This window comes from Spermophilus citellus, assembly GCF_964194105.1.
Source record: "Spermophilus citellus genome assembly, chromosome: 3".
Classification (NCBI taxonomy): Eukaryota; Metazoa; Chordata; class Mammalia; order Rodentia; family Sciuridae; genus Spermophilus; species Spermophilus citellus.
In genome coordinates this window covers 77,216,056-77,237,248 of record NC_138184.1, presented here as the reverse complement: position 1 = coordinate 77,237,248, position 21,193 = coordinate 77,216,056, and the positions used below count along the sequence as shown (strand labels likewise).

Sequence of the window (21,193 nt, the reverse complement as noted above, 5' to 3'; positions counted from 1 at the left end):
GGCGTCCTAATATGAGTGCCACTGGGAAGCTGGGTCGGGCTTTGCTGTGACATGCCACTCGGTCTCCGCACAGGGGGCCTTTTCCGATAGGTGCTGGCATTTTTCCTTGAACACGTAGCTAACTGGATTTTTTCCTGCTTTTCTGGTCCTTTTCTCAGTTGGAGCACAAACAGCGCTGGTACGGTCAGGCATCACACTGTATCAGGACTTCCTCCGAACAGACACCTAGGAGAGTTGCCCCTTAGACACCCAGCTGCTCCCTTGCATCATGCAGCCATCTGCACCAGGGTGGGGGGGGGGGGCTGAGGAGCCAGCCCCACCCCCCAGGGGACAAGGTAGATGTAGAAAGTGGCTCACAGGCCTGTCGGCATCGTCAGCCTGAGCCAGCTGCCGAGGAAGAGGGGCCGTTGGACTGAAGGAGAGAGGGTCAGTCTCTCGGGTGTAAGCTTGAAAACATGCGTGTCAACTGAAAAATCACCCCATCAGTTGACATTCAAAATGGTCCTCCCTTGAACTTGTTCCTAAAGGGGGCCATTGAGTTATAAAAGTTAAATCCACAAAACACTTTTATTGGTAAACAAGTTCAAGTGTGTAGGAGATACTTTGCTCTTTAAATGGTATCAAATAATAATTCTTGGTAAAAATAGGAAAGGCATTTTAATGATTTAGCCTCCAGATTTATACATCTCACTTCCAAGGAACATTAGGTCCAGACAAGCTGGTCCTCCTGCTGTGTGGACTGGGGACCCTCGGCCCAGCACGGGGCCTGGTCAGGGAGGCCCGGGTCCCTGAGTGCCCAGCCTCGGGTTCTCCCGGTAACTAAATTACGATGTCTGAAGGGGACTCCAGCACATGGGCTCCATGTGGAGACAAGTTTGAGGGGTGAGTACTTCGTGTCAGCCTCTTGTTCACTGGCAGTTAAACATGGTAGACTCTTTGTCTCCTCTAGTGTTTAATTTCATGCTTCTAGTGTCCATTTTTTTCCCTCTCAGATGTGGAATTAGGGATGGAGGGGAGAAACAATCCACTTTCTAAATCTATATTCTCTTCTGAAAGGCTTCTCTTCCCCCACCCCCAAGGCAGCCACTCACCACCGTTAACTGTCCATTTTTATCTTTATAGATGTGTTCTTCCGGTCCAGTATGGAAAACTATTGTGCCTTCTTTCCCAGGACTAATATAAAACTGTAAACTTAGAACACACAAAGTGACAAGTTACTGACACATTGTTTTTTTTGCCCCCAGCTTTTGGTCTGCAAAGTAAACTCATGTGAAATTTTGTTGGTTTCAAGATGAGATTCCTGTTTCGTCATTGTGTTTATTGCCTATTTGAGCAATCAGAAGAAGAAAACCAGTTTTACAACTGGATGATTTACATGTTTCTGTAGTTCAATCAATTTTTCATAGGGCCAATCTGATGCCTGAGGAACAAGCTACACATCTTCATGCCAGAACTTTCTTGTGGGAGGGCACCAGGGATTGAGCTCAGGGGCACTCGGCCACTGAGCCACACCCCCAGCCCTATTTTGTATTTTATTTAGACACAGGGTCTCCCTGAGTTGCTTAGCACTTCACTTATGCAGAGGCTGGCTTTGAACTCATGATCCTCCTGCCTCAGCCTCCCGAGCCGCTGGGATTGCAAGCCTGGGCCACTGGGCCCGCCTGCCAGAACTCTTACAGCCGCCTAAGTCTTGCCTCGGGTACAGAAGGACAGACAGCCCTGTTAAAGTGCCCAGCGCTCTCTCCCTGTTCCCCCACAGATCTGCTCATCATCCTGTAACAACTTGGAGCAGAGGAAAGGAGCCCTTCTCTTCAGGAGCAGTCTGCTTCTGTGGGCTGTGCAGGAGTCCGTGAGAAGGAGTCGGGCGTGGGCCTCAGCCATCCACACACCCTCACTGGCCAGTGCAGTGCCCCCTAACAGGGCATGCCGGCTAACCTCCTGTGCTTTGCTTGCCTTGCCTGTGAAATAGAGAAGGTGGCAGCAAAGGACAGGCACAGCAGTGCCCACCTGTAGTGACTCTGGAGGCTGAGGCAGGAGGATCATGAGTTTGAGGCCAGCTGGGGTGTAGCTCCATGGTAGAGTGTTTGCCTAGTGTGTGCAAGGCCCAGGGTTCCATCCCCAGTACTAGAGAAACAACAAAAGGTGACAGTTGTTTCACCGTGGAGAGAATTAGGGGGTATTTCATATCTGCATGGTAGGTATTTTTATACTCCCTAAAGAGACTAGCATATTCTTTGGTTAGTCTGTAGGCAGCCATCAAAGCTGGGGCCTGGTGCACCGAACAGGTCCCACCAGGCATCCACGGCAAAGGTGGGCTGCCGTCTGCTGAGGCCCAGTGAGCCTCCTCTTACTTGGGGATGGTGTCCGTCAAGAACCTAAGCACCTCTTTTGAAAACTCTGGAAACACTACCACTTCCTGAGGTCAGTGACCTGACCTCTTCGTTTCTCTGGATCCCAGGGCGGAGGGGCAAGGATGGGGAAAGCCCTTTATCAGGGCGGGCAGGGGACACCACTGGAGACTCCCTCCCACCCCACTGGTGGACCGTGTTGTCCGCTGTGGGGGGGCACACAGGCCTGGGCAGAAGGATTAACATCCCCATCTCCTGGGCCTGTTGGTGTTTGGACACCGAGTTACTCCCCAGGCTGAAGAAGAAGCCACCTACCTTCCTTGAACAACATTTACCATGTTCTCCTTCTTAACCAGCATGACCAGTTTAGTAACCGCCTCAAACGTGTGTTCACACTGTAAGACGGCGTCCCCCTGGTGGAGAGGAGACGGCCGTGGTTTCAGTGTCAGTGGTGTCAAAGGAAAAGTTCAGCTCTCATCCTGAGGTTTGGTGGCACTTGACATGTTAGAGGCTGGCGGCCATGCATTACCTTCTGCTTGATGTCTTCTGGTGACACATGAATGACCAAGATCCCATCACTCAGAGTACTGGTGGAGACACCTTAAGACAGAGGCAGTTAGGGGCCGGAGGGGGGCAGCTCACTAACAGACCTGAAGGGCTGCACCCAGGGCTCCCCAGCCCACCCGGCTCCTCCTAGACACTGGGGCAGAGGGGGGGGGGACCCTGCTGTTGGACTGTGAGCCCAGGCAGAGCCAGTCATTTTGTGGAAGGCGACTGTTACCCAACCTGGATGCTTGGAGCAAGAGGCCCAGGCCAGGCCCCGGCATCCTACCCTGGAGCTTCCCGTTTGTGGACTGCTTGCTCGCTGGCCCACCAGCCCTGGGTCACCTCCGGGAGTGCCTGAAAGTCACCCGCCTACCCTTGAGCGCTGAGTACTCTATCTTCTGCTTGATCTTGGCCATTTCCACCACATAAGCCGCTTTCCGAGTGAGGATGAGTTGCCGCTGCCGAGCCTTGAAGCCTTTCCTGTCATACTTGATGACCGGGACACCATACTGCAAGGAGGCTGGCGTCACCACAGGGCGGGGGACGGGGAGAGGTGACCTCACAGGGTGGGAACCTGGGAGACTTGCTTTAAGCACAGAGACTCGGCAGGTTTTGCATGAACAGATCTTTTCTCTGCCAGGCTCTCTGTGGTAGACTTGGGGGCTCAGCTCTGCCACGTTGCCCTCTGGGGAAGCGGAGGCTGCGGCCACCAGCCCCAGGGCTCTGCTCTGAGAGGCCAGCAGAGAGGAAGACACTCTGGGCTTGAAAACCCTCTCAGCCTGGGAGGAGTCCGTCCCACAGACTCCCAAAAGGGCAGGAACAGCCTCCAAGCACACCAGCAAGGCCACGTTCACGTCGGCCAGGGGGCAGGCTAAGCAGGTACTGTCACCTCGGTCATCCCCTTAGTGACCTCATCATCCACATCCACAAGACGGCCACTACACTGAGAAGACAGACCACCCACTGCCCCTCACCAACACGGGTGCTTCCTGAGTACGTTCCAGGCTGAGTCAATTTCATACAAAAAAACCAAATCAGATTTTAGGATGACAGACAAAAACCTCAAGAACAGCCACCAGTATCTAATTGCCATTCGTCACCCTGTCACTTTTAATAACACCCAGAGCAGCTCCCAGCCGCACCCCTGCGTTTAAGTAGTGCTTCAGACCCTCCGGGGAGAACAGGCGTCCCCCCCCCCCATGGTGAGGGAATCCTGCTGAAGGCTGAGGACGCCCGCTCCCGTACCTCGACTTTCTCACTGCTGATTAGTTGGAGCACCTTGGGGTGAATGTCTCCTTCATCTAGAGAGAAGCAGACACCTGAATGACCACTGAGTGCCAGCCTGGGGGGAGGCACGGCCACCTACGGGTTTGCCTTCCTCTGTGCCAAGGTCAAGGTCTCTGCGGGGGAGACTGCTCTGGGGAAGTGCTGGGGTCCTCGAGCGCCTTCCTTGACGTGTTCAGAACTGGAAGACGGAGGCACCTCGATAGAAAGGTACTTACCTATCCGACTGGTGGCAAAGGGCTGGCGTAAGCTGTCTGCGTAGCCTTCTTTCTTCCCCCTGAATATTTCACTTGTAACCACCTTTTGCTGCATCTGGTAAAACAAACGTGCCAAAATGGTAGCCCTGGGACTGTCTTAGGGACAAAGGAGCTTTAGATCCATGGTTGGCTAAACCATAGGATTAGCTGACCAAAAAACCCCCAAAGTTACATTGGTAGAGACTGGGATCGACATTTGTGTGGCTTCCCCAAAGTGGAGTTTTCAAAACTTCAGAGAGCAATTGCCCTCTTCTCAGATCAGAGCTCAGCAAACGACAGCCCCAGGGCCAAGTGCAGCCTGCAGCCTGTTTTTGCAGAGTCAAGATGTACTGGGACCTAGCCGAGCCTGTCATTTACATGAGCCTGTCATTTACACAGGGGCTACCCGCCTGCTGGAGCCGCAGAGTGCTAACTGGTTAGATTGTAACAGAGATCACAGAGATGGCATCGCTCACTAAGGTCTTCGCACTCCAGCCCTTTACAGAAAAAGCCGGCCATAGAAAGGGTCCTGGATTGTCTCCATGGTAACAACACAGAGCTACCAACTGGAACTTGAGCTGAAACTCAAGGCTCTGTGCTGGGTCCTCAGCTTGGCTGCAGGTCATGGCTGGCAACACCCTTCACTTGTAGGGGGGATGCTGGACAAAGCCTCCTGACACTAACAGTCCCCACTGCAGGACGGGCACTCGCCCCTCCTCCATCCTGCCCCCTGCAGTCGCCACATGCCTACCATGGCTCTCCATTCATCCGTCACCCCGCGGCAGTACTTGCGAACCAGGTTCCTCAGGCACATCTTCCTGAGCAGGTCGGAGGCCTGTGTGGAGAGCACACGTCCTTCCCACCCGCCTGGCCCACACCGTCCCGGGTGGAGCCACCACAGTGGAAGCTTGGAAAACACACTTGGATGCGGTTTAAGTTCAGTGTTAATATTGTGGCATCAAAGCAGCGAGCCTTCTGGGCGCTCACTTTTCAATTTTGCTTAAGTAGCGGATCACAAACTTGAACATGGTCATGGTCCCTCTGAGAAGGAGCAGGCTTGATGTTCCTAAAGATTCTCACTCAGTGGGTCTGAGGTGGAGCCCAAGAAGAATCTTATAGTGGCCTCCACTCCACATCCGGACATCCTTTTTTTTTTTTTTTTTGGTACCAGGAATTGAACCCAGGGATGTTCAACCACCCAGCCACATCCACAACCCACCCTTTTTTTTTTTTTTAAAGGGTCTCACTAGGTTGCTTACAGTCTCACTAAATTGCTGAGGCTGGCTTTGAACTTGAGATCCTCCTGCCTCAGCCTCTGAGCGGCTGGGATGACAGGTGTGCACTACCACACCTGGCCTCGGGCCATCTTTTGAGAAACTTTTTAACAATCATTGGACCTACTGGGAAAGCTCTGTCAAGGATAGAAATCATTCAAACAGACCCCGGGGGCTTTACAAGTTAGGAAGGAGACCATGTCACTTGCAACAGAGCCCCTCTTAGTCCTCACATGTTCCAGGATGCCCGGAGGCCGCAGCCAGCTCTTGTCCAACACATTCTTCGGAACATGATTCCGAAGATTCAGGATGTAATTCTTCCGCGCGAACACTATGAACTCCTTGTTGTCAGGGCAGAGGGGTCTGTGGCGATGGATGAATCCCTTGATGAACCTCAGAAGAGAAGCATTCCGTCAGCTTCCTGGCCCATTTCCTCAGAGATGCGCATTCTCTTCCCCATTTGATTCAGAAGCCAAAGTCACAGGTGGTTTAAGTGACCACGTGGGCCAGAAGCCAGGAATGAAGCCCACAGACCAACCCTGCCCCAGAGACATGTCCCACTTCGCCCATGTGGCCTTGTGCTTTCACTTGTCTGAATTAGCTGCCAATTTAAAAAGTCGGGAGGTTTTGCATAAAAGCCAGATCTCCGCTCCTCAAATGATGGAGTGATCCGCCAGCTGTGGCCTCTGTGTCTCCAGGCAGCAACTGACTGGCACAGTCACTGCCCCACTGACGTAGACTGAGGTCCAGTTCACCGCAGTCCCCATCACGCCCTACTGCCTCGTCCCAGCTCATGAGACTCTTTACCTGCCTGGCTTCAGAGGGCATTCACCTGTGTGACTCTGAACTAGGCCAAGAGAAGGTACAAATGCACGGACCGGGATCACTATCAAATGAGGGAACTCAGAGCAAAGAGGAAGAACTGAATTCCCAGCAGCTTCCAGAAAAGAAGATCTTTGTGCACAAATTCAAACCCCCCAAGAACCCAGCCACGCCCAAGACCCTCCCCTGCAGCACATCGCGTTGAGTGACCTCTGCTCCCTGTCGGCTGGGAACTCACCTTCTTATTACCTGCACTGCCCACCTTCTCCGCTGGACCTCCCTTCGAGCCAGGACTCCACGCCAGTGGGCTTCCAGTTTGGTGGCTGAAAGAGCCCATTGCTGACATTAGCGAGTGATCACAGTCACAGGTAAATACAAACGGCTGCTCCAGGCCTCATCCACCCAGGGCACGTCGGGGTCACCCCCCATGTGCCCTGCTGGTGCAGAGGTGGAAAGTCCAACGCATGTCATTAGTTCTTACCTGGAGACGCTCAGGCCAACACCTAGACCAGGGAGAGAGAGCAGGGTGCCCTGGAGGACCCAGGGAAGCTGGGAATCACACAGGGGGTTTCCCCAAGGTCTTTTTTGGGGAAAGGAGTGGCTCTTGTGATAGTATAGATTAGTCATACCACACATTTAGTCAGCCTCACCCAACGCTGGCTTTGATTTAGTGGCCAGCATTTAAAAATTGGAAGAAAATAGAATGCACAAAAATCAGATCCTGGCCAATACCTCCAATTTTTAAATACTTTTCAGATTATTTTTTGGTAATTTGGATTTTTTTAAATGCCTTTCTTTTTCCCTCGCTGAACTGCACTGTTTCTTTTACAGAAGCACAAGCAACTAGAAATAACCCACATGTCCACCGACAGAACTGGATTGTGGAACACCCAGCTCAGGGGCCAACCAACATAAATAAAACTCAAAGGCAGCACAGCTAGGCACGTTCATTTACATATTGTCTAAAGCTACTTTCATGCTACGGTGTTGAGTAGCTGTGGCAGGGGTCATCTGACTCCAAGTCTAAAATATTTGCCAAGATCTTGTTGACTGCCGACTTAGAGGAATACGACGCAGCCATGGAAATGAACCAATCACATCTGGTTGAATTCCAAAAAACAACTTAGAATGTAAAACTGTGGCCACAAAATACCAACAGTATGATTTTCTTAAGTTCAAAACATGCCAAACGAGAAATATATTGTTTGGTGATGTGTCCACAGATGGTAAAACAGAAAAACAAGGAAACGAGTACTGGAAGATTCAGCAGAGATTGCATCTTAGAAACGGAGGTTATTGTTTGAGAACGTGATGTGGTAGGCGCTTGGAGGCTGCCTGCCATGTCTGAACAAAGTGCCGGTGGAGCAAACATTGCTGGTCCATAAGGTAAGTCTGAGAAGGGGCCAGGTTTCCAGGATGGGCAGGGGGAGGGCAGGGCGGCCATGGGGCACATGCACCGCACACGCAGGCTCCTGCCGACCGCTTACCTGCCTGTCGCTTCTTCACGTATTCCTTTCTTACTAGGCGGCCCTTGTACGTGGCTTGGATTCTCGCAACTTAAAGTAAAACCAAAAGTTTTGGTGAAACGACTTTCATCTGGTTGTGTTTGCGGTTGTGACCTCCAAGGGGCACCGAGGCATGGCCTTCCCAGGCTGCGAAGCCCTGGCACAGGCTGCTGACTCAGCACCTGAGAGCAGGCCCGCTCGTGGGCCTGAGGCCGGGCTTCTCTGCCTTTCTGTTTCCTTCTCCAGGTAGGGGACAGACCCAGTGGTGGAGCCACAGGTTCCAGGTGTTCTAGTCCATCCCCAGGCCACACCCCAGGGGCAGGCAGCACCCGCACATTTCCGATAGGCTCGGGGGCTCTGAGCGTGGAGACACCTGCTGGACCACAGGTGACACGGCCACTGAGGTGGGTGGGCCACAAGACACCCCAGCTTCTCCATCCGCCATCCCCCCACATTCATCTGAGGTCCCACTAGAGGCCAGGTTCATGGAGGGCCTTGCAGATCAGCAGCACGTCCCCCAGGAGCTGGGCAGAGATGCCGACTCAGGCCCCCTGCAGCCGGCTGAGCCAGCACCTCATGTCCACCTCACCCCAGCCCTGGGTGCCGGCGGCCAGCACCTTCGTCTGAGGTCAGGAATGAGATCACTGAGCACTGCCCCATGTCCAAGCCCCCGCCCTCCTGCTCAGGAGCCGTGTGACCTTCAGCAGTTACCAAAGTCTCTGTGCCCCAGAGTCCCTGAGTACAGAGTAGGGATGGTGACACCTACTCCAAGGTTTGTCCTGAGATGAGATCATGGGTATTAAGGACTTAGTGTGCAGCTTACAGCAAGCATCAGTTACTAGTGGTGACTAGTTAGTCGCCAGGCATGGTGGCACATGTCTGTCATCCTAGAGGCTCAGGAGGCTGAGGCAGGAGGATCTCGAGTTCAAAGCCAGCCTCAGCAACATAGTGAGGCCCTAAGCAACTCAGTGAGACCCTGTCTCTAAATATAATGCAAAAATTATAGAGCTGGGGATGGGGCTCAGTGGTTGAGCGCCCCATCGTTCAATCCTTGGTACCCCCACCCCACCCCCCAAAAGAGTGGCTAGTCCATCCTAGACCAGTTTAGATTTCCAAGAAGTCCCCCGTCCCCAGTGCTTTGTAATTCCCCACCACCAAACTTTTCTCATTTATGGGCTCAGCGGAAGAGCCCTGTCCTCACATGTGCAAGACCTCAGTACCACATAAAAATAAATAAATAAAATAAAGTTTAAAAATATATTTTAAAAAAACCCTTTTTCTCATTTATAATAAACACCCTGGCCGCAGGCTTGGAAGCTATGCCTGCCAACATCAGATACTTACTGAGTTTTAAAAACCTGAAGGCAGGGGTGATGGGCTCTGGTGGTGTTAGGGCCTACCTGCCCAGCCAGGTGGGGTCCACAGGACAAGCAGGCACTAGGGCACTGGAGTGTCTGCCTGCGCCCAAGGCTGCCCGCCCGGCACTCCCTCAAGCCCTCAGTGCACATGTATCTTATCCTAATTCTGTGTCTCGTTCCTGGTTTCCAACATGAGTATCTCCAACACCAAATCAGACACCCCCCAAGCTGAACTTTCTCATTTTACCTTCTACTGCAATCAGGGCAGAAAAAAAGAATCATACCTAATTGATGTTTACTAAATTCAAAGGCATCTTCCGTAGCAAACAGGGTTCTGGGGAAACGAATGAATATTTTGGTTCTAGAAGTGAAAAGAAATGTGTGAATTGGTGGGTTACCCCTGTCATGGCTGAAGAGCATCCCCCTGAGATTCATGTCTGCTCAGAAACCTCAGAAGGTGAACTTTGGAAGGAGGGTCTTTGTGGATGAGAGGATGCGAGGAGCTCAGACCAGGTGAGGGTGGGCCCTCAACTCCAGGAAAGTGTCCTAGCAAAGAGGCCACATGACGACCAAGGCAGACCAGACTGCTGCCACCAGCCCAGGGAGGATCCTCCCGTCGGAGGTCCAGAAGGGGCGCAGCCTTGCCAGCACCCTCATCCTGGGCTTCCGGCTGGCAGAAGCGTGAGAGAATGAATTTCTGTTGTGAAGTTCCAGGCCATGAATCCGCCATGCTAACCTGAAATTGCTTCAGGCTGTGCTCCTGTGCCTTGAAGAGTGATAAGGAAGAACACAGGTCCCAGCTTAGAAGGAGACCCAGCCCAGGAGAGTGCTGGGCTCAGGTTGCCTGCCCTGCCCCACACCTGCCTCGGGAGGGAAACTTCTCAGGGCAGCCACTGGGGCGCAGTAGTGAGCAATGCTCCTGCTCCTACTCCCCCTCCCGGGTCATCCCATGAGGACAGACCTCCTAACTCTGACCTCCAGGACCTGCTTCCCTAGGAAGTGCCGTGCCCGATTTCCCCAGGGATCTGGACTGAATAGCTGATTCTTGGGACCCAGAATAAGCACCCCAAGATAAGCCTCATACAAGCAGGAGGTAGGAGCCAGCAGGGAAGGCCCGTCGATAGGTTCAAAGGCAGCTGTCCCTGAGGTGGGGGCCCTGCATTCTGGGAATGGGCCGTCTCCTTGCCTCTTGCAACCAAATGAGTCCTGACCACAGTGACTCGCAGAACAGACTTGGATCATCCCCCTCATCCTACCAAGTGGCGCCCGAAGGCTTCCAGTGTGTATAGAAGTTCTCTGCCCAAGGGTAACTTCAACTCTATTCTAGAAAGTATTTGGGGGGATGGTAAAGATGACTTCACATTGCATAGGTCCTAATGCCACCTCCAGGAAGTCATGCACCCATTTTAATAATGAGAGAATCTAGGCTCAGAGGAAGGGGGTCCACCCATGGCCCCCTCTTCGTTTTGCAAGCAGAGATTCATTCCAGCCACCGAGTCAGGTTCAGAACCCAGGGGCCCCTTAAGAACTCCATCTCCTAGCCATTGGAAGCCACGTTTAAATTGGGCTTATAAATCTACAAATGAGTCCCCTTCAAAATGAGGCTGTAGATCAGTGTGTGACAGCAGGGCACAGTCAGTGGGCAGTTTGCTGGCTACTCACTTCCCTAACTTGTACTCCTCGGGTCTGTAACCGATGTACTTGATCAGCCGTTCTACGCCCTCTCCCGGAGGCCCACGCCAGTGTGGCCAGGTGTCTGGGCACAAGGACTTGTACCTGCCAGGAGAGGAGATGACACTCAGAAGCCTTTCCTGGACAGTATCCACCCCCCACGCCATCCGAGTCTGCTCAGCTCCCTGATGCCGTGTGAAATCTCACACCAACTTCCTCTAATTCAGCTCAGCAGTGAGGTAAGTGGTCCAGCAGAGCGGGCGCCCTGTGTGTCCTCAGGAAAAAGGACATCGTTGCACCTTCAACCCTCGTAACTGCATTCCACCCTGAGGTGGGTCCCCAGGAAAAACAAAAGCCCTGTCCACACACAGACTCACGCACCAACGTCCACAATAGCCAAAGGCCAACAACCCCATGTCCTTCCAGGGGCACCAACAAACAAATGTGTCCCTCGCCAGAGGAAAGAGGACTACGGTTGGAAGTGACCGGGGACTTTCCTGCAGGGTCATTCTGACTCCAGAACCTAATCCCGCATCCTCCCCTTGCTCCTAGGCAGCAGCCCTGAAGATAACCCAGCCCCTCACCTAACCAGGGACCCCGTTCTCACCCTCACCCAGATTCACTCTTGCTCACAGAACGTCCCCAGCTGGCCTCACATATCTTACCAGTCTCCCCCACTCAAGGGCAAACTCCATAAGGCAGGGGAGGGGCCTGTCCTGTTCTCGGCTGTCCTCTCCCCACACCCAGGCGCAGGGGAGGCGCCCACTAGTGCTATGGCCAGAACGGAGGAGCCCCAGACAGCAGCCTGCCAAGCCGCAAAAACAGAGTTCAAAACCTGCAGGACCATGGAGCACCGTGCGTGTGGGGGCTGGGGGGGGGACCAGGTTGGGCAGGGACCGTGGCTCCCGCCTCCACCAGGACAAGGGTAACCAAGCCACTGGGATCTGACAGGCAAACATGGTGGGCAACGGAGAGGCCAATAATCTGACAGTTCCTGAAGCAAACCCCAAAGACACCCTGATGACAGGTTGAATGGAGTTACCGGTGACACGGCCACTGTGACCTACACACATTGCCATTCCACTCTGCTTATCTTGAGCACCCGTGGTTGTTTTAGTGGTACAGAGTCCTGCGTGGCCCATCACCAAGGCGGTGTCGGTCCAGGCACTCTGGGTGGCGGCGGGAGCGGGGTGAGTGCCCAGTGCTCCCAAAGCCCCTGATCGCAGACTCCTGAACCCCCACCTGACAGGTAGGGAAAGAGGTCCTGGCCCTAAGGAACATCATGGGGATTCCCAGCCAAGATCGTGTGTCTCCAAACCTATGCCCCAGCCCCACCCCCGTTTCCGACGGCCCAGGCACCCACCCACCCAGCACCTACAGCCACAGAGGCCCATCGTTCCCACCCCTCCCCCAGCGCTCAGACCCTCGCCGGGCGCGGCCACGCCTGCCCCCTGGTGGCAGATCCGCGCATAGTTCCCTGACGTCGGAGGTCAAGGAGGGCTCAGCCAGGCGAGTCCAGACCCGAGTCCAGGCTCCTCCCACGTGTTAGCGCTGTTTTCCTGCCACAGCGGCTGCCATCAACCGAGAAAGTGCCACCGTTGGAATCCCATGGGAGGCGACGGATTTTTAAGGGCTCGGGGTCAACGTCGCGAACTCTACCTTTGCAAGAAATGCTCGTATCTCCTGCGGTACGCAAAGCCGGCCCGCCTCACCCGCAGGTGCTCCATGAGCCCCAGGTACTTGATCTGGTGTCTGATGAGGAAGTCATCGAACTTGCCTTTGCAGAAACAGAAGAGGGAGTGACCCTAAAGGACCGCGTGACTTCATTTCAACCAACCAGACCAGGGGCTCCAGCTGACCGGCCATGGGCTGAGGCTGGCCGCAGACCCTTTCTCAGGCCTAATTGTGCTCCTTAGACGGGGAGTGTTAGAGGACATTCTGGACTTCTGGGGTCTTCTAAAAATTCACGAGATTTGGCCACCCTGGGCCCAGAGTCCCATGTGGCAACTGGTTACAAGGGGGACAGTGCCATGACCCTTGGAGATGAGGTGGCAGGGTGGGGGGCGCTCTCTAGTTTGCCACAGTCCCCTCCACTCCCTGTTGCTCACTCCCGGTCACCTTCGCTCATTGGCTCAACCTGTCTGGCCTCTGTTGCCTCTGACTGGGGGCCTCCTGAGAGGTCATGGCAAGGGCTTGGGCAGGACCCAAGTCGTGGGCCATTTTGGAAGCCACTCCGCTGGCTGGAAAGCCGGGTTGCTTCCCTGCCCCCCAGGGTGGCCCCTACCTGAGCCGGGCTCACCCTAGAGCACCAAAGGGACCCTCTCCTGGTTCTCCTGCTTTCTATCATCTAAAAAGGGAGGTGGTTCACAGACAAGGACCAGGTTCCCCGGTGGCCTTTAGGCCCCTAACCCTCGGCCACCCTGGCTCACCCCCAGCCTCTCCCCGGAGGCCAGCGTTCAGCGCCTCGGACTCACTGGGCTCCTTGGTGTCGTTGGGCTTGATGCAGCGGATGTAGGAGGGCTCCTTGCAGATGAGCATTTCCAGGAGGCTGCCCAGGCTGTTCTTAAACTGAGTCCCCACCTGGGGCCCAGAGGGCGCGGAGACGGCCCTGGTCAGACTCCCCACAGACTGTCCTGCCGTCACCACATCGCCTATGGGGTCCCCTCACCCAGCAGCCCCCGGGGAGCATCTCGCAGGAACCAGCGCCGCGGCTGAGCTGGTCGCCACCCGCTGTACTTCCCCATGCTTCTGTCAGACCCCTGAGCCCATCTACGTCATCGTGGCCGCTCCTCCTACGCCCTCTCCCACCAGGTGGAAGCCCCTCGAGGGGAGGGACCTCGCTGCCCTGCTGTTGCAGAACCCGAGCCCAGTTCTGTGCCTGGCACACAACGAATGTCTGCAAAAGGACCTGGACTGGAACCCAGTACAGAACGATGCTTCCAGAATCGCGGGAGGGTGGCTTTAAAAGCGCAGGTCACTGGAGGTCCCTGCACCCCCAGGGATTTTTTTCCCTTTCCAAATCTGCATAGGCATTTTTTTTGCCACTCACCGTTGGTGGCCTCCTCCGATTTTCTAGCTCAGCCACCAGGAAGCATTCCCTCAGGATTCTGTTGCTGGACCTGCACAGCACCTGTAAGCGGACGGAAGGGAGACGAATCCACTAAGGGACCTTCAGGACACTCAGAAGTGTGTGTGAAGCCAGGGGCGGTGGTGCCCAGCTGTCATCCCAGCAGCTCAGGAGGCTGAAGCAGGAGGATTGCAAGTTCAAGGCCAGCCTCAGCAACTTAGCAAGGCTCTAAGCAACTTAGTGAGACCCTGTCTCAAAATAAAAAATAAGAAGGGCTGGGGGTGCACCTCAGTGGTCAAGCCCCCCTGGGTTCAATCCCTTAATTTTTTTTAATTTAAAAAATTAAAAAGTGTGCATGTGATAGCAGAGTCCTCGGCTTCTTGGGCACCTGAAGATATTTCTAAGTGAAAAAGAAAAGGGAGGAAACACAAACAGACGTGGGAGGAGAGCCAGCACTTGCCCAGCAGACCCAAGGTCCTGGGTTCCATCCAGCATCACCAAAAACAAGGGGAAACACATGTACAGACGCTGTATCCACCAAGTCTGTTTGCCGAGGCGGGCTCTATTTAATTCTCTGACACAATGTTGTGAATGTGCTCAGCACTACCAAATGGTAAATGGTCAGTAGGGTAAGATCTTGTGGTATATATGTTTTGCCTTTTTTTTTTTTTTGGTACTGGGGATGGAACTCAGGGGCACTCTACCACTGAGCCACATCCCCAGCCCTATTCTGTATTCTATTTAGAGACAGGGACTCACTGAGTTGCTTAGGGCCTCGCTGTTGCTGAGGGTGGCTTTGAACTTGTGATCCTCCTGCCTCAGCCTCCTGACCCGCTGGGATGACAGGTGAGGCCACTTCACCTGGTACAAATTGTTTTTTAATTGAAACTTGTTTGTTTAAACCATCCCAATTCTAAACTAACAGTGGCGTGGAAGAGTCATTTTAGATTAGAAGAGAAAAAAATTACAAATGATCCATCTTGAAGTCAGAGAGACCTCAGGGAACTTCGGCCCCGGTTGGTGAAGGGAGAGAGGTCTCTGGGGACACAGGCTGGGGGTGGGGGTCGCCCTGTGAAGCGCGTGGCCGTGGCCCACAGAGGGGAGAGCCACAGGTTTCCTGTGTGTTAACCAGGCTGCCCACTCCTGAAGAGGGCGTCACCAGATCCCCTCAGCGATAGGCAATCTGCCAGGAAGTCCCCAGCTAGGAGGGGCCGTGCTGACTCAGGGGCAGACCAGTGGCTGACTTCAAGGTCAGCAGTCACTAGCCACACGGAACCCAAAGAGGCTGGGACTAAGCTATTTAATAAACTTAGCTAATTAAATGAAATGCATTTTGGGGGTCCAAATCAGTTAGCTGTTTCAACATAAAGGCTTTAAGAACCCAAGGTTTCTCTGGTTGGTGAGGTCTAGGGAACAAGACTGGAAATTTAATTGGCAGTTCTAGGGGTGAATCCCAGCTGCATCTCCACCTCGTGACCTGGAGCAAGCTGTGACCTCTCTGGGTTTCAGTTTCCTTATCCTCAGGTCATGTCACACCAGTATATCCTCACACTGCATCAAAAAAAAAAAAAAAAATCTCCACTGTTCCCTGTGAACCACATGCTCCTGAACTCTCAAACCTCCCTCCTAACATTATCCCTTTGGCCCATCTGGGCCACAGGGCCTTTGTACATGCTGGTCGAGCTACTGGAAACAAGCCCTCATCCCTGTATGGCTCAAAAAATGTCCTCTTCAATCACCATTCCTCGTTAACTTCCTTTATAGCACCTCTCACCAACAGAGAACTTCTTTGTGCAGACACTTCTCCCCTGTCCTCCCCAACTGGAAGCCCCACCGGAACAAGGAATTGGACTTGTTCACTGCTGAATCTGCAGCGCTGGCACCCAGGAGGGACGCCTACACACGGGAGCCAGTCCGTGGAGTGAGGAGAAAACCCAGGAGACCAGATCTACCCCGAGTTCCGTGCCCCGGGGGAGTCTCACAGGGCAGCTCACCACCCTCACAAACACGGGGCAGTGGCCACTCACTTCCTTCAGATGTCTGTACAAGAGGTCGTTGTTTTTCTCCAAGAATCCTGTAGAGACCAAAACAAAGCTCAAATCAGTGGCTTTTCCCTAAAAAAAGTACGATTCCACCCAACGGATGGCCACGAGTGGTCCTTGAGGTGGTTTCCCTGGATCAGAGCGGATTCTCTCCACCTCAGCCAGGTGGACACTTGCGACCGGTCGTCCTTTCGGGCGTCTGTCCTGGGCACCCTGAGGCAGGGCAACCTTCAGCACCTCGGCGGGTCTTGCCCACGGCTTCTCTGGGTACCAACATTTTCCAACTCGAGAAGTGGGTCACAAGTCTTCATTTCCAAACAAAGGCCACTGTCCATCAAAACTGGCTCAAAATGACAGGCGTCGGAAAAGACATCAAAAACTCCTGGAGTCCCGGGGACTCACCTCTTTGTTCTGGTAAAACATACATAACATCAACTGGACCATCTTAACCTCTGCAAGTGCCCAGGTCAGTGGCATTAGGTGTCTTTGGGCGGCCATCTCCACTGCCTGTCTCCAGAGCATTGTGTTTTTGCCCTGGGTGCTAAACCCAGGGGTGCTCTGCCACGGAGTTGCGCCCCAGCCACGTCCCTCCTCCACTTTTAATTCTATTTATTTATTTATCTTTTGGTACAGGATTGAACTCAGGGCACTCGCCCACTGAGCCCCATCCCCAGCCCTATTTATTTTGTACTTTATTTAGAGACAGGGCCTCACTGAACTGCTTAGCACCTCACTTTTTTCTGAGGCTTTCTTTGAACTCGCGATCCTCCTGCCTCAGCCTCCTGAGCTGCTGGGATGACAGCACCACACCCAGGAGTTAATTTTATTTTTAAAACAGGGTCTCGCTAAGTTGCTGAGGCTGGCCTCAAACTTGCAATCCTCCTGCCTCAGCCTCCCAAGTAGCTCTGATTACAGGCGTGGCCACAGCACCCAGCTTCCAGATCTTTCTAAGCATACCCAGTTGAAAGTCTATATCCGTGAAACAACCACTCCCCATCCCCACCTCAGTAGAAAGGGCCCTCTGCCTCCTGTCTCTGTGAATCTCCTGCTCTAGATGCCCCGTGTACATGGAAACACACGGGGGTCGTCCTAAGTGACAAGGCCCATCCGTCCTGCAGCCTGTAAGACTCAACAGTCCCCGCTGTCTGTGTGTGGCCTGTTTTGTTTATCTGTCCCTCCTGGGGTCCCCGGGCTGCTGCTGTGGCGATGCCTCCGTGAACCTGGGTGTACCCACATATCTGTGTGGACGCCCCTGACAGTCCTCTGGGGCATACGCCACAACTCACTGTCACCAGGGCCTTTCACCCTGCAGTGCCACAGGGAAATCTATCCTGCAGACATGATGGGAGAAACTGGGCAGGTGAAAGACTCAAAGGTGTCAAACAGGTGCTGCTTAGGAAATCAAAAGTGGGACGGGGCAGTGACCGTCTAGTATGTGCTAGCACATGGCCCTATGGGAGAGGGCGGGTGGCCACTCAAAAGAACCCCCGTGGAACGTGTGCTGCCATGGAGAGTGGGTGCAGGGCCAGGGCAAAAGGCCTGGGTCCGAACCTCAGCTCTACCACTTACTGGCTGTGTGACCTCGGGAGAATTACTCAACTACTCTGAGCTCAATGCCCTCATAGATTCAAAGGGGGGAAAGAAACTTATAAAAAGATGCAAAACAAAATCACAGTGAGATGCCTTCCCACCTACCAGAATGGCAGTGATTAAAAAGATAACGACAGATACTGGGGAGGACAGGGAGAAGGGCCGTCCTTCCTGCATGGCCGGTGAGAATGTCCCATGGGGCATGTGCCCAAGAGAAATGCACACGTGTGTCCACACTAAAACTTCCAAAGGCAGGTCCGAGACAGCGTTCTCACCACAGCCAAAAGGTGTGGGTGTGACGCGTGTAGGTGATGGTCACCAACCACGAGCTCAGGAGCACGTGAGGTCTACCCACGCAACAGAATAGTATTAGACCATGAAAAGGAGCGATAACACAGTGAGGCTTGGAACATTGTGCTAAGTAAAGACCCAAAGACCACATGTGGCAAGATTCCGGCTAGAGTCCTGGTCCAGGGTAGGCGAATCCGTCGAGGCAGAAAGGAGATGTGTTTTATGCCTTCACTGCTGGGGCCGAGGGGCTGAGGGGCTGAGAAACGGGCAATGAACCCTAATGCATCCAGAGTTTCTCTGTGAGGTTATGAAACGTTCTAAAATTGATCATGGATGGTGTCCAACTCTGAATATACTAAAACCCATCAAATTATAAACTTATATGGAGCAAATATATGACACATGAATATTTCTTTTTAAATATTGGGTGGAATGTGAACTATGTTTCAGCAAAGTAATTATTTACAGAATAAATAAAATGGTCTGGTTCTTCTTAAAGGCTGAGTAATATTCCATTGTGTATATATATACCATTCATCTGTTGAAGGGCACCTAGGTTGGTGTCATAGCTCAGCTATTGTGAATTGAGCTACTATACATGGATGTGGCTGTGTCTCTGTCGTGTGCTGATTAAGTCCTCTGGGTATAGACCAAGGAATGGGATGACTGGGTCAAATGGTGGTTCCATTCCAAGTTTTCTGGGGACTCTCCACACTGCTTTCCAGAGTGGCTGCACCAATCTGCAGTCCCACCAGAAGTGTGTGAGCGACCTTTTCCCACGTCCTCGCCAACACTTATTGTTGCTTGTGTCCTTGGTGAGTGCCGTTCTGACTGGATGAGATGGAATCTCAGTGTGGTTTTGATTGCATTGGAGACTCTCGTGCTCAGTGGAATAAGCCAGTCCCCAAAACCAAAGGCCCAAGTTCTCTCTGACCCGCGGATGCCCACGCATGGGAACAGAGTTCACTGGTTAGACCCAGAGGAGTGAAGGGTGGGGGAGACTTGGGGTGAGTGGGACGTGACTTTCCTAGGGCCACACAGGAATCGGGACCAGCGAAACTCCACCCGCGTTCACCCCAGGGGTGGGATCAACGTCGTGATGGTGGCACCCCGTGCAGGGGTCCTGTTGGCACCACTGCCGTGTAGATGAGAAGAGGACAAAAAAGAAAAAGAAAAGGACCTCAAGATGACGTGCTCGAACGTGAGGTGGGCACCCTGGGATGGCCCCACAGCCTGTCCTCAGTGGACAGGTGCTGGGCACACAGGCCACCCGCATGGTGGAGACCCGGCCCCTGGTACTCACCCTTGGTGCAGTAGGTGACCTCTCCCGCGTAGTGGAGCAGCTGGAACTCCATCCAGCCAATCCTCTTCCGGCCTTTGGGTCCCGCCAGCTTACGGCTGCAGGACAGACCAGACAGGACTGAGCACAGAAGCCACCGGCCAGCTCTCCAGGAACATGACAGTCTGCACGGACAGCTGGCCCCAAGCAGAGCCCTGGAGCCTACACTCTGCTGCAGACCAAGGGCTCTCTATAAGTAGACATAAATAAGCCCCAAGGAATAAACATCCTCAAGCCAGCTACAGAAACACATCCTAAAAATAACATCACCAGCGTGGTGGCACACACCCATGATCCCAGCAACTCGGGAGGCTGAGGCAGGAGGATCGGAAGTTGGAGGCCAGCCTCAGCAACTTAACGAGGTGCTGCCTCACAAGTAAAGGACAGAGGGCATGTCTGGCATCTCTGTCTCTGTCTCTGTCTCTCTCACACAAAAAATTTCTATTTTTTCCCCAATGATAATGAAGAAACAATGTCACTCTCTTACATGTTTACGTCACGCAGAGACGAAAACACTCATGAAACATCATGTTTCAGGTTCCAGTGATTCATAATTTTTGGCAGCTTGTCCTTGAAACTGGACACAGCAGCCGCGCACACATCCTAAGTGTGTAGATCCGTGAGGTTTTGCAAACTGACCAGACCAGGAAACAGAACACCCCCGTTCCTCGGGACCTCGCCCAGCCCGGCCTCCACGGCACACGTGGGTATCACTCAGTTTCTCAGTTTGGGGGCGTGGGACTCTACAATGAGTGCTCTTCTGTCACATTTGCACGATGCCCCTGACGTCATTGCCCAGGATTCTAGATCTTCAACTAAATGGCGGCGATGTATTTTCCCATTTGTGTCTGGGCCATAATTTATTTTCCCTTCTACCTTCACTTGCCATCTGTTATCCTCACAGTGTTCCACAGAGTTCTCGTAAACCCACGGCCCTCCGCCAGGCCTTTCCTGCAGCAGATACCGCACCCGGTGACCTATGTAGACCTTCACCGTGAGGTGTGGCAGGGAGACGGGACCCCGCCTTGTGGCTCAGGGCCAGTCAGGTGCTTGCCCCACGTCATGTGGCCAGGCAGGGAGTCAAAACCAGGCCTGTGTGTGTGTGTGTGTGTGTGTGTGTGTGTGCGTGATTGAACCCAGGTCCTCACACATGCTAAGCACATGCTTTCCTACTGAGCTACAACCCCAGGCCAAAGCACATGTTCTTAAATCCCCTTCTTTGTCTCAAAGATGAAGTCAAATTTTTAATTTCTCTTCTGGGATCCTGAAAACTTTTTTTTTTTTTTTTAAAGTACCAGGGATTGAACACAGGGGTGCTCCACCACCGAGCCACATCCACAGTCCTTTTTATTTTGTATTTTATTATTATTATTATTATTTTTTAACTTTGAGAAAGAGTTTTACTACATCACCGAGGGCCTCACTAAGTTGCTGAGGCTGGCCTTCAACTAGCAATCCTCCTTCCTCAGCCTCCCAAGTCTCTGGGATTACAGGCATGCACCTCCACGCCTGCTAAAACTCTCCACGTTCTAATTGGCACGATCCTGATGTGGATCCATATGAAGGCAAAAACGCTCCCTGGGTTGAACAGATCAGATTTCTACACATCACTTATGTGTTTCATCAAAAGTTTTAAGAGACACTATTTCATGCACAGAGAATGCAGGTCCCAAACGTAGCCACCCAAACAAGATGCAAAACCTCAAAAGCACCCCGCCTGGGATTCACTGCTACACGTTGGCCTGTGGCCAGGACATCTGTGTGGGGCTCTGCAGCTCTAGAGGCACACCTGGGACAACGACCTCCTCCCCGCACACGTA

The 21,193-nt window shown here is 53.2% G+C and overlaps 1 protein-coding gene across 1 annotated transcript in view; it reads right to left on the bottom strand.

The window, feature by feature from the left end:
• Positions 1–201: 201 nt before the first annotated feature.
• MYO1H (myosin IH) overlaps positions 202–21,193 on the bottom strand; it is a gene marked incomplete at its 3' end in the record, with an annotated part of 38,391 nt that continues 17,399 nt past the window's right edge. Inside the window, exons 14-31 of the mRNA XM_081283379.1 lie at positions 19,338–19,432; positions 16,139–16,185; positions 14,094–14,174; positions 13,519–13,624; positions 12,704–12,821; positions 11,036–11,149; positions 9,658–9,734; positions 7,998–8,066; positions 6,749–6,833; positions 5,922–6,081; positions 5,166–5,249; positions 4,397–4,490; positions 4,140–4,195; positions 3,268–3,403; positions 2,878–2,948; positions 2,664–2,761; positions 1,092–1,191; positions 202–225 (exon numbers count right to left, since the gene is read on the bottom strand). Coding sequence (XP_081139505.1) covers positions 202–225; positions 1,092–1,191; positions 2,664–2,761; positions 2,878–2,948; positions 3,268–3,403; positions 4,140–4,195; positions 4,397–4,490; positions 5,166–5,249; positions 5,922–6,081; positions 6,749–6,833; positions 7,998–8,066; positions 9,658–9,734; positions 11,036–11,149; positions 12,704–12,821; positions 13,519–13,624; positions 14,094–14,174; positions 16,139–16,185; positions 19,338–19,432 — 1,615 coding nt within the window. The remainder of the gene's footprint in view (positions 226–1,091; positions 1,192–2,663; positions 2,762–2,877; positions 2,949–3,267; positions 3,404–4,139; positions 4,196–4,396; positions 4,491–5,165; positions 5,250–5,921; positions 6,082–6,748; positions 6,834–7,997; positions 8,067–9,657; positions 9,735–11,035; positions 11,150–12,703; positions 12,822–13,518; positions 13,625–14,093; positions 14,175–16,138; positions 16,186–19,337; positions 19,433–21,193) is intronic.